The sequence below is a fragment of the Lepeophtheirus salmonis genome, chromosome 4 (assembly GCF_016086655.4).
Source record: "Lepeophtheirus salmonis chromosome 4, UVic_Lsal_1.4, whole genome shotgun sequence".
Taxonomy (NCBI): Eukaryota; Metazoa; Arthropoda; class Copepoda; order Siphonostomatoida; family Caligidae; genus Lepeophtheirus; species Lepeophtheirus salmonis.
In genome coordinates, this window is record NC_052134.2 from 52,884,598 (window position 1) to 52,897,958 (window position 13,361).

Here is a 13,361-nt window from a genome sequence, read left to right on the forward strand (position 1 = left end):
GATATATGAGATCGAAATCGGAAAACTGATGTATCGGGCAAAATATTCAATATCTTACAAATTTCGATATTTGCTCTGATATTATTTATGATGCCATCAGAAAAAAAAAAGGAGAGAATGAATTTTTTTTTGCCAGGGAATCCTTAATCCACCAAGAAGTCACACTTAGATGAATGAATGCATCTGTTATGGCTTATGAACTTCTTAAGAACAGTGTGAAACAAAGTTTGTTTTACATTAGTCATTCATTTTTTGTAAGGGTAATCAGGTACTTCTAGGGCCCCGTTGTAAATTTTTTTTTACAGAAAAGAGGGATATCCCTCTTGGAAAATGTAAAAAGCGGAAAAACTTTGGTAAGAAAAATCGTACTTCTGATCAAAGAAACATATCCAAATTTAATGATAATTATAAATATGTTTTAGTATATTTAAGCTAAGTCTAATATAAGTATATATATATATAAATAGATATTAATGTTGTTTTCCCAGTTGTTGTTTTTTTCAGTCGTATATATTACAAACCATTATCGACCTAATCAATGATCTCATTTAGTAGAAAAATTTATGATTTATTTAGTGCACATTGCATTATGACCGCTAATGTGTATAATATTTATTTTTTCTGTTCCATCCCTTGTTAGTGTATCCCGCCATAAGAGCAACCGGGTCTTAATTCAATGACATTAAAATTAATGCAACTCAAATTCTTGACCATCTTGTATGCCACATAGTCATTACTCACAAATAATAGAAATAATAAAAACATAGGGAATAATTTCCTTCAATTGAAATATAGATTATGTAACAGGGCAAATTAACGTCCATTAAATAACTACGTGAGAGACTGTGGGATCTTACAATGTTTTAAGCATGATTGCTATTTACTGAGCTTGTTTGAACTGTATTTGGTATTTAATCAATAATCGGAATGGGCCGATTACTAACTGCAGATTAATCTGTTACCAACCAAATTGCTTGTCGGTACATACCTAATTTATATCAATTAATATTAATGTTAAATGTAATTAGCATCCATAAATGTGAATATATGGGGTAACATGAAAAGTTTAAAACCCCAAACATAAATTTCAAAATGATAATAAAAAATGTATCCGTCTATTCCAATTAAATTAAAGTGCACATTCTACTATAACTTTATTCAAACTAAAAATTGACTATATAGTGAAAATATATAAAAATTAAAAATGAGTATTTTATAGAAAGAAAATTCAGAATCGATATCATTTGTTTTGTTGAAACAAATAAATAATTACTGATTTTAGAAAAGATAGACGACTTAGATAAGTTTTATACAGATTAAATCTTAATTTTGCAAGATATACCACTGCTGAAAAAAAGAAACTTTCAAGATTAAATACTTTTGGGATTCATTGTATCTAAAACGTTAAAGAGCTTATCAAGGTTTTCTGCCCTTTGCAATGTTAACTTAATGTTTAAGTCTGAAATCACTGGAGCGGAACTTCCTGTCGTAGCGTTTTAAACAAATTACTGCAAAGATAATTTATTATTAATATAGAGTCGTAATATTTTTTTTTAGCAGTAGTAATTATCTGCCAATTAATAGTGAGTCATCCATAGCCACTTCAGTCAGGAACCCCTAATAAAAAAATCAGCCTCTTCGAAAGAGATGGTGCCAAGTACATAGGTATTTGTAATTAAGTGTTCATAAAACACAAGTTTAAAAATAGTACTTATGAATAATTAAGTACTTTTGACAGAAAATTATGAAAAAACAAAACATTAAGTAAATATATTCTTCATAGTACTTAAATACATTGCAAATACTTAAATACCTGGAAAAAATAAGAATAAATAAATGTTGTATTTTAACTGTCAATGAAGTATTTGTACTTAAATTAAGTACATTTAGATCTACTTGGTCCCATCCCTACTCCCAATAACAAACCCGTAATTATGCATTGCATACATATAACTGCAACCCATCACTTCAGAGACAATATCGATATTGACTTATAAACTCAAATCCAGGTATTATAAAAATACACTTATGGTCAACGTTCTTTTAATTACAAGTTTTTACTACATAAAATACTTCGCATAAAGTCAACTATTTCTTCCCATTTTTTGGAATCAAATTCTTAGAAATTCATGAGAATGAAGGATTCTCATTAGAATTGAATTTTATTATTTTTAATAGATACCTTTTTGTTCTGTATGTTTCTTTATAAATTCATTTCACATTTCAATAAACATCATGTGCCCCCCGAAATACACTTTTGCTTAAGGATAAGCTAAAATCCTCGATGCTCAGTTAAAAACAGTATCTAATCAAACATCGGTTGCCTTCAAATGGGAGTTTGAAATGACTTATTTATTTTAAGTATCCAAAAATTTTGATTTTTTTATTTACTCGGGTATAAGAAAAATCTGAATATAATAATTTTTTCAAATGAAAAATAGAAGATTCCTTTATCTGTTTTTGATTGTTTATATATTATAACGATATTTGTCTCCAAGAATGACGATAATAACTTAATTATGAAATTAGTCATTAAATAACATAAATAAAGTTTGTGGGACAATGTTTTTTTTTAAGCTTACACTATTGTACATAACTATTTACATTTGACTGCAAATAAATCTTCAACACCTTCAGTAAAATCACCTTTTACAACTTATTTAGTTATAATTATCTTGATTGAGATATTTTTAATCGCGGATAATATCTCAAAATATTGAACTTGTAATACTCCCGTCAAGGACAAATGTCATTAACTTATTTATTCTTTTAAATTGAATTTAAGATGCCCTTCTGGCATTAGATTGTACTTTTATATTTCATTAATATCAAAAATTTCTATAACACTATAATTCCTGACACACCGACTTCGCTACGCAAATTTAAATACACTGAAATGGTTTAAAAAAAAGAACCCAATACACATAGTTATAATCTCTTATAAGTTAAATACTCATTTAATTCTGTATACATAAATGTATCCATAATTAAATTTCAATATGAACTTTTTAGTTCAATTGCATCGGCTTCCGAGTAAAGGATATATCTTTTTTATTAAAATTCCTTGGTAAACAGGCAATAAAGGTAACGTTCCTGTTTTTATTTTGTTCTTCATTCTTTCGAAAAATATAATTTGGACAGTAAATGAATAAGTAACTTTAAAGACTAAGGTAGAAATAATAGAAGTATCAAAATGACTTTTTGCATTACAATTATATCCATCAGTGAATTTTATTAATTTGAAATATTATCAAAATATGTTGATAAAAATTTGGAATGATATAATGAAAAAAATAAAAGCAGCAGCGTCTGTGCAAAAGAAAGCATAGTACTTGTAAAATGGAACTAAGGTTCGTTATAGAGTATACTCAGAAATTTTAAAAACTTACAGAAAATGAAGTATAAACAAATTAGATGCAATTTAAGACGATGTCGCATATGCGACACGTCGTCGATAAAGGCTTAAAACTTAAGGCATCCAAAATAACACAAACATCATTAATGAAATAAAACCTTGAAATTAAAATTGTCATTTAGATGGTACCAGACCACTGAGTCATAACTTAGGACATTTAATAGGAAATTAAAAATATATATACACGTATTTGCTAGTAATGACTATTTTCATCTTCAATATAATTATAAGGCCTTTATTAACAATAAAAGATATCTGAGTAGTTGTAATTGAATAAAGCAAGCATAAAAAACCATAAATATTTATAAAGGTATAATATGTAAATATGGAACGCTGAAGTCCCTTAGAGGGTTGGGTCTTCCATAAATAAGTGTACATTTTGAACAGAAAGGAGTAAACAATCATCCGGTTCATAGGTTACACATAATATCTAAAAAATATAATTATTCTATTAGTCCCGAACATTAATTCATCATGGAAATGAACGTGTTTTAATAATACAGAGATACTAACATTAATAATACCGAATTTAATAAACTATTTTATTTTACTAAACACTTTTTAATATTTCTTTCATGGAGGAAAAGGGAGTTATGTGACTGATAATTATAAGTGAGAAGGATGTATATTTTATTCATTTTTTTGCCCTTCATGTCCAATATGCACACTTAATTTACAAAAGTATTTTCAGTTTTTCTTTCGAAAATAGCAATGGTAAAAATTTACGATGCCCAAGCTGCAAGTTCCTTCATGTCGTCATCCTCTTTGGTGGATGCAACACTAGCAGATGGATCGGATCTAGGAACGTCGGGTAATTTATCCGGAACAGCGGGTCCCACATCCAGTAGTTGTCTATCAAATTCTTTTTGTAATTCAATGTCTCCTTCTTCTTGGAGTTCGTTCAACTCCGCTTCTAACTCATCGTCGTCTAACTCTGATCCAAAGGCAACAGGATTGGAAATGGCGTCTGAAATTTCTTTAGCCACATCCTGTTGTTCGGCAATGTCATCCATGAGGTCATGCACTTGGTCCACATCCATGTCGGCGTGTGCCTTCTTCAGAGACTTGGCTGCATCCCCCATGGCATGAAGCACGGCAGTGTTTGTGGAGGCGCCCTCCAGAGCTTCCCTCTGTTGTTCTAAGGTTGTGAGTGTGCCGTCGATCTGCTGGAGTTGCTTTTCGTGCCGCTTTTTTCTCTGTAAAAATGCAAGAGTTTAATTATTTCTCCCTTTTCCTCTTGCCTCATCACAGATCAATCTCCTCCTACCAACTACAAAACAAACAAGAGGACGCACAAGGAGTAGGGAGAAATAATAATGACCTTAAGAGCCTGGAGTGCAGACCTTTTGTTGGTCTTCGCATTCTTCCGCGCTATCTCAATCTCTTCCTCTATCTTCTTCTCCAAATGAGATTGCTTCTTGTTCAGGAGCTCCTCAATGCTCCTCAGCCGATCAATGGCCTGATTCGGGGTCGTCACTTCTTCACCCTTCTTGCCGGAGCCAAACATCTTGGATATGAAGCTCATCTTCAACTGTGTGGGAATCGATTCCTAGGGATGGGATCTCAAGAGTTCTTTCGAGCTGCTGACTCAGTCCGCAAACAAAAAGAAAAATCACTAGGAAGGAGTGCTACCGAGCCAAGGCAAAGCCATTCACCAATCAGAGACAAGAGAAGAAAAAAGAAATAAAGGGAGAAAACACAATAGGACACGGCATTCTTACATTTCAACTCTCCCCTTCTCTTGACGTCACGTACACTCATTACACCTACTTAGACAAATTCCTCCCAGTTCCTAATCAATTCAATTCTCCTGCTGAGCTGGAGGACTCTCTCTTGTCATTCACTTCACCAAAAAAATCACCCACATGGATCAATTTATCATAAAAGATAATAATTGCAAGCTCTTAATTTTGCATAAATAAAAGAAGTCAAACATAGTTGTTACTTCATAATAAGGACTGAGCCGATGAGTAGAGCCATACATTGCCCCTTACTAGTATGATGCAAAATGATTTTTCTTTTAAATATAAATATTATTTATTCTACTGTAATTCTACTAAATAAAAAACACTACAACTCATCTATCTACTACTGTCATTCCCGTTTTTAATATTTTGCCATATCATTATAAAATAGGCTCGACCCAATTACTTATTATGTACCCAGTGTCTTATTTATGTCATATCTTGTTGAGCCCCGGGTGGGAACATAGCGATCTAATCATTTGAAAAAGAAGTTTGATACGGAAAATGTATGCAAAAATGGGGGTACACAGCGTACGCCAGGATGTGTTTACATACATATCATGAAAGAACAACTCAAATAATGCGGGATTCAGTCATATATTTGATCAATCCTTTATTGTTCATGTTGATGACACTAAATATTTCTTAATCATTTGTCTTGAGCTTCCATAGCTTGAGTAATAATAATAATGAAATATTGATTAAAGGATAAAAAATGCTTTCTCGTTCCTATTAATTATTCAGAGATAAACGACTCTACTCTAAGTATTCATACTTTACGTACTCAACAACTAGAATAATAAGTCTATTAATACTAGATGGAAAAACGACATTGGTGTGCGTGTGTTAATTAGTGTATTGTTTGAAAATGTTCAAATTCTTTGAATCCAATCTAAAAGGTAAGAGAGAGGATAAGAAAAGCGGTAATAAATCGTCATCATCTTTGGAAGGAACGTTTGCTATTATCAAACCTGATGCCTTTCATAAAAGAGAAGAAATAGTTCAAATTTTGCGAACTGAAGGATTTCTTCTTGTTGCAGTCCGAGTATTTACTTTTTCCAAATTGACTCTAGCCAAATGTTTCGGTAAATATAATAATAATAATCGTGTGAGGCATTCCATGTCAAGTGCTGTGCTATGAATATGCCACTCATGTCTCAGAATTACATAATTATCCACGCCTATGGGATGATAGATAAACGTTTTTATTTACACAATAATTTTGGCATAAATCCTTTCGGTTCATAACAGCATTTAAAAGCTACATTTCTCATCTCAATCTTGGTCAATTTTTAAAATTTTGACAAGTCATCTAAAAGAAGTACATTATCGGATCGCATACTAATGCTATGTTAGAGAACATTTTTGGTAGTTTAACTCTTGTCCTTTGAGCTTGAATAAGATACTAACACAACAGTAAATGAGCTAAAAAATTTCCCAGAATATTGAATTATATTTGTATTAAAAATTAAGGGGGGGAATTAGGGTGGACCATCAATGGTAAGAGGGCAAAAAATGTCAAAATGTTACTTTTTAGTCTTTAAACCTTACAAAATTAATTCTTAGACGTAAGTAGCAGATTTATAGTACACATGACATGAAATGCACCAACTAATAATTGAAGGAATTCTTGATGAATCTTCAGTCACCTTTTGCTTTTAAGGTTTAAATAGCCTTCGAGGACATGAGGACTTTGTTGACTTTATGACATCTGGAAAAGTACTAGGTATATGCCTAGCACGAAGAGATGGCATACGAAAACTTCAAAAGTTAGCAGGACCCAAAAATAGTGTCGAGGCCAAAATGTACTATCCTAGATCTATTCGAGCATTATATGGAAAAGATGAATTGCGGAATGCAATTCATGTGAGTGATGATGCAATAGGTACGGAGAGGGAAATTGGAACAGTCTTTCCGACTATACTTTACGGAGATGAGGCATATGATGAAATCGTTGTTGCAGATGAAAACACCAAAGAGGACTTGAATGAAACACTTCGAAAAAGTGTGAATGAAGAGACACTAGATAACAAGGAATACCTCATGAAATATGTTTGTCCAACTTTACTCAAAGGTCTAAATGAAATGTATGATAAGAAACCAGAGAACCCAGTCATATGGCTTGCTACATGGTTGATACAAAATAATCCCAAGAATCACAGTTAATTTTATTCAAGTCTTTAAATATGTATGTAAAGCCCATAACTACTACACACCATTGTCTTAATACTCTCTCAAAATAATTTTAATAACACAAGTCTACAAAATATTTCTTTTTCAAAAGTCTTTTCAATTCCGTATTCAATTCTACTTGTAATTGACGCACTAATTAATAATCTGTTTTTCGATAATTTTTTGATTTGCATTCTTTTGAATATTTTTACCTTTTTTGTAGGTTTGAGCAAAAAAACCAATAATCGAGATTGAAAATTAATTTATTCTTTGCAAAATTTATTAGTAATTTAAATATGTGCATATATTTTATATACGATAATCCCATCAAGAGTAAATGTCATTTAAAGGTTTAAAAAAAACCCAAACCATAACTAATTGTTCTTAGTGTCAAAGTTTGTATGTAAATTCAATGTAAATATATCAATAGTATATCAAATGTATTTATATATATATATATATAGGCATTTTAGAATGAACTTACCTATGGATCTTGAAACGGCTAAAAGACCGTTAACACGCCATTGTCCGTATAAAATTACGGACCCACCGGCTTTGGATATTCTTTCTCGTTCATCCTATTATTAAATGAATACATAATATGTTTGTACAACATGGTTAGTATATATTCAGTCATTCAACTCCTTACCTTTCGTTCAGGCTTATGAGGAGTAGTTACTTTAATAGGGACACCGTTTCTGACTAGTAACACTTGAGAATCTCCTAACCAAGATATGTACATTTTTCTTCCCATTATAAGTGTAAAGACAACCGTTGATCCACATTTGAGGGCCTGAATTTAAGATATAATAAATAATGAATTCCCGAAATATTATTAATGATGATAATGTAGTGTTGGATTCGAGTCCAAATTTCCCGGTTTGACTTCACATTATTAGTCAGATAGAGTTGCATCGATTACGTATAATTAGACATTTAAAACTACATGATTAATTTAACATAGGATTTGCCTCGAACTCAAAATACAATTTAAAAGTATATTTCCCTCTCTAGGAGCGACCGAGATTTGAGCTCATGAACACTAATTTAAGTGAAATAACTTTTTAGGGCAAAAATATAATAAATTTCAAGTTTTGAGAATTTTTACACAATATTTTATGTGTTTTAGATCCTTTTTAATACATTAACGCGTCTATAGTATTTTTTTAGTTTTCTTTCTAGTGATATTCTAAAATCATTACTAGAATGTTTCTAGTTTTGATTTAAATCGAGTTATATTTGTAGAAAATGATAATTTTTTAAGGGGACAACTTCTTATAGGGTAGAATATTATTAACTAATTCAATTTAAATTTGGAACTATGTTTTTTAAAAGATGGATGACGTTTTATAAATGACGTGTCCTTGAATGAAGATCTTATTGACCTTTTTTATTAAATACATTTATTTTGGACAGCCTATTATTTATGAGTTGTGCTTGAAAAAAATATTTGAATGAATTAAATTTATTTCTGGTTTTCTCAAATATTAAAACAAATCGATTGCTCGAATATTGTTTGGTTGGTATAAAACGGAAAGGTCATTGCAGCTCCCCCCTCCTTAACCCATCTTCTACGCTAAGGCAAGTTGAATTTTACAGAAAAATCTTTGTACAAGTTTTAGTAATTTAAAAAAAGAAAAAAAATGTCGACTTTAAAATAAAGTCGACTCAAGTTTGAGTAATACTCGAATCCAACCATACACTAGTAAATAATTAGTTAATTACTTTATCTTCTTTTTCCGACTTTTTTTCATAGACGGAATTTGTTTTTTGAAAGGCTTCATAGGTAGCCTTAATTGGATCCGAGGGATAGTGTTCCGATCCAAGTAAAAACTGATGTAAATGAGCAGCCGCGAAAGCTGAAGCATCCTTACCCACATGACCGTCAAATACACCATAAAAAGAAACACGATTGTCTGAATCATCCTAACATAAGAAAAAAAATTAATAAGAAAATACAAAAGTTAGTCGGGAAATCGATTAAATGCAGGCTTAGATATTTCCGTTCATCTTTCTGTGCTTTAGTGGAAAAATACCCTAAGAACAGCTTTTATTCTTTTCTTATCCTTTAAATACATATTTTATTCCAGGGCCAACGTTAAAAGCAAGTGACGAAACGACGGCCACATAATCAATTTTTGTACAAATTTAAGAGGATAAGAGTATAATTTTTTATCCGCTAGAGGTGCTGATGGTATTATAAATTACTCTATAACTAGTGTAACCTCCATGAATTCAATGGGAATTCCACAAAAAAAACAAAAACACGTAATGGTAAAATATGAGCAAGTGATGTCATATGTGGTACATCAAAATGGACATCTTGCGAGGAAAAAACTTTTTTAGTTGGCAAATAAGTTTGGACTAAAATTGATGACATAGTCGTTGTTTCGCTTAAATAAACGAATATGTCCCAGCCTGACATATGTAGATATGACAAATGGTTATTTACTCTGTTTTTCGTAGAGACGTCGTCATTACTGCGTTGTTGTTGTTTAAATAATGCATTTACGTCGTGAATGACAATGTGTCGGTCCTCCATCTTTTTTCTTCCATTGCGAATGGCGCAAACTGAGCATGGATACAAATTTTTGGAACGCATAAAGGATTTACGGAATTTTTCTTCTTTCTTCAAACGCCTACATACTTCACTTACAGTTACAGTAACGTTTTGCAATAGAGCCAGAGACGTAAATGCTGAAATATAGGAATAAAAAAAATTAATATAAAAGTCATTCAGAAAATAATAAATGATTAATTGATTATAATTAGAACAATCCATTAAAATTAAAGATGTTACATTTGTATGTATACATTGTTCATGGCTTGGGAAGACAGAAGAAACAAATTACATCGAAAATAAATTAAAGGGGAAAAACTGGCGATATTCTCCTACATACTATCCCAAGTGTGTACATAAGACTGTCCCGATTTTTGGGTTAATTTGAAAAACAATTATGGTGCATTTAGGCAAGTGGTGCAATTAGAATCATTATTAGGGTAGAAAATACTATTATGATAAAACTGTAACCCATACTAAGTATCTTTATAAACTGATGCATCGATATTTGACGATTAGGGTTAATTTATCCCACTCTCTTACTGCACAAATATATATTTTCTACTGGGGACAGTTAAACAACTGTCTTGAGGCCATTTTAATTTTTTTATGAAAGGAGAATTTTGGGTCAAAATAGGCTCATGTATCGTCCCAAATATGATGCTATGAGTCAGCAAAATTGTATTCTTTAAGTTTTTTAGTCAGAAAATAAACTGTGAACCTTATTTTGAATAATTTAAGACGTATAAGAAGATATGATCAATGATTTTCATGTTTTATCTAACATAAAATGAGATATGTTTGTCCTTTTGTTAATCAACTATATATTCAACTAATAAAGAAATTATCAATAAGAAGGTGCTCAAGGTATTTTTTAATGATTCACCAAATACTAATTAATATAAAAAGTATTGACTAAGTATCAAGTACATAATTGGCCAATTTCGACTCAATTTAAAAAAAAAAAAATTAAAATGCCCTATACCGCCCCAAAATTGACCTGAGATACCACAAACTTGGCATAGGTGATTTTTTATTGTCTCCCAGCAAACAACATCTTTGTGCAATATTATTATATTTCGGTACTTTTTCGACTAAAAATATAAAATAAAAACGAAATTAAGGGCAATTGACAAGCACTTATAAGGGTGTTAGTAAAATTTATATATTGTGTGGGGCTAGCTAAGAAATTCGATGACTTTTTACAAGAAAGAAAATATTTTTTATTGATTTGTGTATTGTGACGTCATTTTTTTAAAAGTGGGAGCAATACATAGGAGGGGCTACGTCATCGGAGGTCTAATTTTTTTTTTTGACTTAGTGGAGCTTTTAATAATGGTTTATAAAATTGTTTTAAAGAAGTTAGTACACCAGTACCACTATATGTATAGTTTAATGTAATGTAGGTAATATCTATGGCTTAGGAAGTACGAAGAAATAAATTATGTACGAATGTAGAAAATAAATGTATGAAAAGAAATTTCCCTTAAATCCCAAGTGTGTACAATGTACTTACTTATGTATGTTAAACAAAAACCTACGCTACTAATTATATAGATCCATTCAGGAATTATTTGAATACATGAAGTGAGTTTCACAAGCACACATACATAGATACATAATTATAGTTATATCAAATTGATTTATTCTGTCATATTTTATGATACATTGTGTATAATAATAATTATTATTATGAATATAATTAGAAAAAGGTCCGTAAGTAATCTATGGTATGTAGTAGTGATGTAACGGATACTTAAATTGCGGTTCTTCCCTCTAACTATTCTCTGTTATTAATGCATCTTCATCTAAATTTTAGCGGTTTTGATCCAATTTTTTATTAGGCTGGAGATTAAGTTCTTTCTTACTCTATTTTAGAGAATAGGTGAAGGTGAATACAATTATTTTATGTTTTCTAATTTTCCCCACCTCCCCTCTCATTGGTCAGTACACATTCACGGTTATTTTACGTAGTTTGAAAAACTGTTCTCAGGAAAACCACTTTTCTTAGTTTAGCAATTCTCAAACCGATAAGGACCCGAGATCCGTGACATCAATAGTATGAACAAAGTATGTAGTAGTATCTATATAATCCATGCTGATGATGTGAATATCCATACATAATTTATTATCAGAATCTCCATAAAAAGTGAATAATAAGTATCAGGAGAATGTCAAATAATCATTAAAGAGTGGAAAAATAATATGTCCAGTTATGGAATATGTATATATGTACTTTAACTTGCTATTAAAGTAAAAATGATGTCGTCGATGAAGAAACCCTAATTGGTTTTCACTCATTAAATAATATATATATATATAACTTAGTTGAAAAAGAACGTAAAAAAATAATAAAAAAAACCTTTAATCTAGTGTGACAAAATAAAATGTATGTAATATTATTGAATGAAAGTTGTAACTAATAGTCACTATGACCTCTAATGCAAAAAAAAAAAAAATACCTGGAGAGAAATGAAAATCAAATTCACTTTTGGTAATGTTAATAATACTGCCTGGTGGGCCATTCCACACAAAGACGTCTATATATTTCAAAAAAATATTAACACAGAATTAGCTATATTTTCATAAGATGTAGATACTACTCAGTAGAGTAGTAAGCAAGGATATGCTTGAGTTAGGCTTATGAAGGGCTTGTTAAAAATCCTCAAAAGTTTGGGCTTGGCTTGTCAAATAAGTTGAAAAGCTTAGGGCTGGGACTTGAAAATATAGTTTTAAAAAAACAACTTATTCTGAATAATAGTATTTAATAGTAGTGTGACCAGATGTCCCCACTTTAGATCAATAGTGACGTCATGCATTAAACAATTATTCTTAATATTGTTAACTGATTCTAGTTAGTTCCGCTCTTAGTATCTTGGTTCCGATGTAACCAAAGGGAGGGAAATAGTAGTAAGGGATTCAAATAAGAGTTCCCACAACGATGAAGATTTGACATGATTTGCCTTTAATTATTTCTAATAATCCTTATTTGAAGAAGGAATAAGTAAGTTTGTGAAGGATTAGGGTCTTGGAAAGATTAACTTTTTCAAGTATCTTAGAGCAGGAATCCTTTCCGGATTCAAATAATAGCAATTATGTATCATTATAAGCTTGGGTCTTCCAAGGTTGGGAGTGAACATTTCTACAAAACTGAGAGCTTGGTCTAAAAAAATAAAGGATTGTTTACATCACTACTACTTAGGTATGAAATATTTGCAAATTTAATCTACAAAATAAACAAAATACTATTATCTATTTTGAATTCAAAAATCTCAGGTGCTTGAAGATGTGTTCAATACAAACAGTTTCCTCTTTTACACCACAAATTTGTTGAAAATGTAAAAGGAAGAGAAAACAGATAGAAATATCATATTTAACGCCATCGAACGCTTTAAAGATACACCTTAGATTCACTTTAGAAGTCAAAGTGTAATACCACGTGTTATCTTCATTATGACACTTTTTATAC

General features: G+C 30.8%; 3 protein-coding genes across 5 annotated transcripts in view; 1 reads left to right on the top strand and 2 right to left on the bottom strand.

The window, feature by feature from the left end:
* LOC121116203 (uncharacterized) overlaps positions 1-13,361 on the bottom strand; it is an 80,089-nt gene that overhangs the window by 40,505 nt on the left and 26,223 nt on the right. For all 3 annotated transcript variants that reach the window (XM_040710452.2, XM_071888041.1, XM_040710451.2), the window contains exons 3-6: positions 9,785-10,029; positions 9,058-9,258; positions 7,982-8,125; positions 7,817-7,910 (exon numbers count right to left, since the gene is read on the bottom strand). In XM_040710452.2, the coding sequence (XP_040566386.1) occupies positions 7,817-7,910; positions 7,982-8,125; positions 9,058-9,258; positions 9,785-10,029 (684 nt within the window). The remainder of the gene's footprint in view (positions 1-7,816; positions 7,911-7,981; positions 8,126-9,057; positions 9,259-9,784; positions 10,030-13,361) is intronic.
* shrb (charged multivesicular body protein shrub) lies at positions 3,635-5,425 on the bottom strand. Its single transcript, XM_040710454.2, has 2 exons — positions 4,737-5,425; positions 3,635-4,611 (listed from the first exon to the last, which is right to left on the bottom strand). The coding sequence occupies exons 1-2, from the start codon at positions 4,938-4,940 to the stop codon at positions 4,138-4,140; spliced, it is 678 nt and encodes a 225-aa protein (XP_040566388.1). The 5' UTR covers positions 4,941-5,425; the 3' UTR covers positions 3,635-4,137.
* Positions 5,785-7,775, top strand: LOC121116205 (nucleoside diphosphate kinase homolog 5). The gene is made up of 3 exons (XM_040710453.2): positions 5,785-5,925; positions 5,979-6,245; positions 6,824-7,775. The coding sequence occupies exons 2-3, from the start codon at positions 6,029-6,031 to the stop codon at positions 7,324-7,326; spliced, it is 720 nt and encodes a 239-aa protein (XP_040566387.1). The 5' UTR covers positions 5,785-5,925; positions 5,979-6,028; the 3' UTR covers positions 7,327-7,775.

Excerpts from the sequence above, each read along its gene's own strand:
- shrb (XM_040710454.2), bottom strand. The coding sequence starts at position 4,940 with ATGAGCTTCATATCCAAGATGTTTGGCTCCGGCAAGAAGGGTGAAGAA. Across the intron at positions 4,612-4,736 it reads CTGCACTCCAGGCTCTTAAG|AGAAAAAAGCGGCACGAAAA; the intron begins GTCATTATTATT and ends GCATTTTTACAG.
- LOC121116205 (XM_040710453.2), top strand. The coding sequence starts at position 6,029 with ATGTTCAAATTCTTTGAATCCAATCTAAAAGGTAAGAGAGAGGATAAG. Across the intron at positions 6,246-6,823 it reads GACTCTAGCCAAATGTTTCG|GTTTAAATAGCCTTCGAGGA; the intron begins GTAAATATAATA and ends TTTGCTTTTAAG.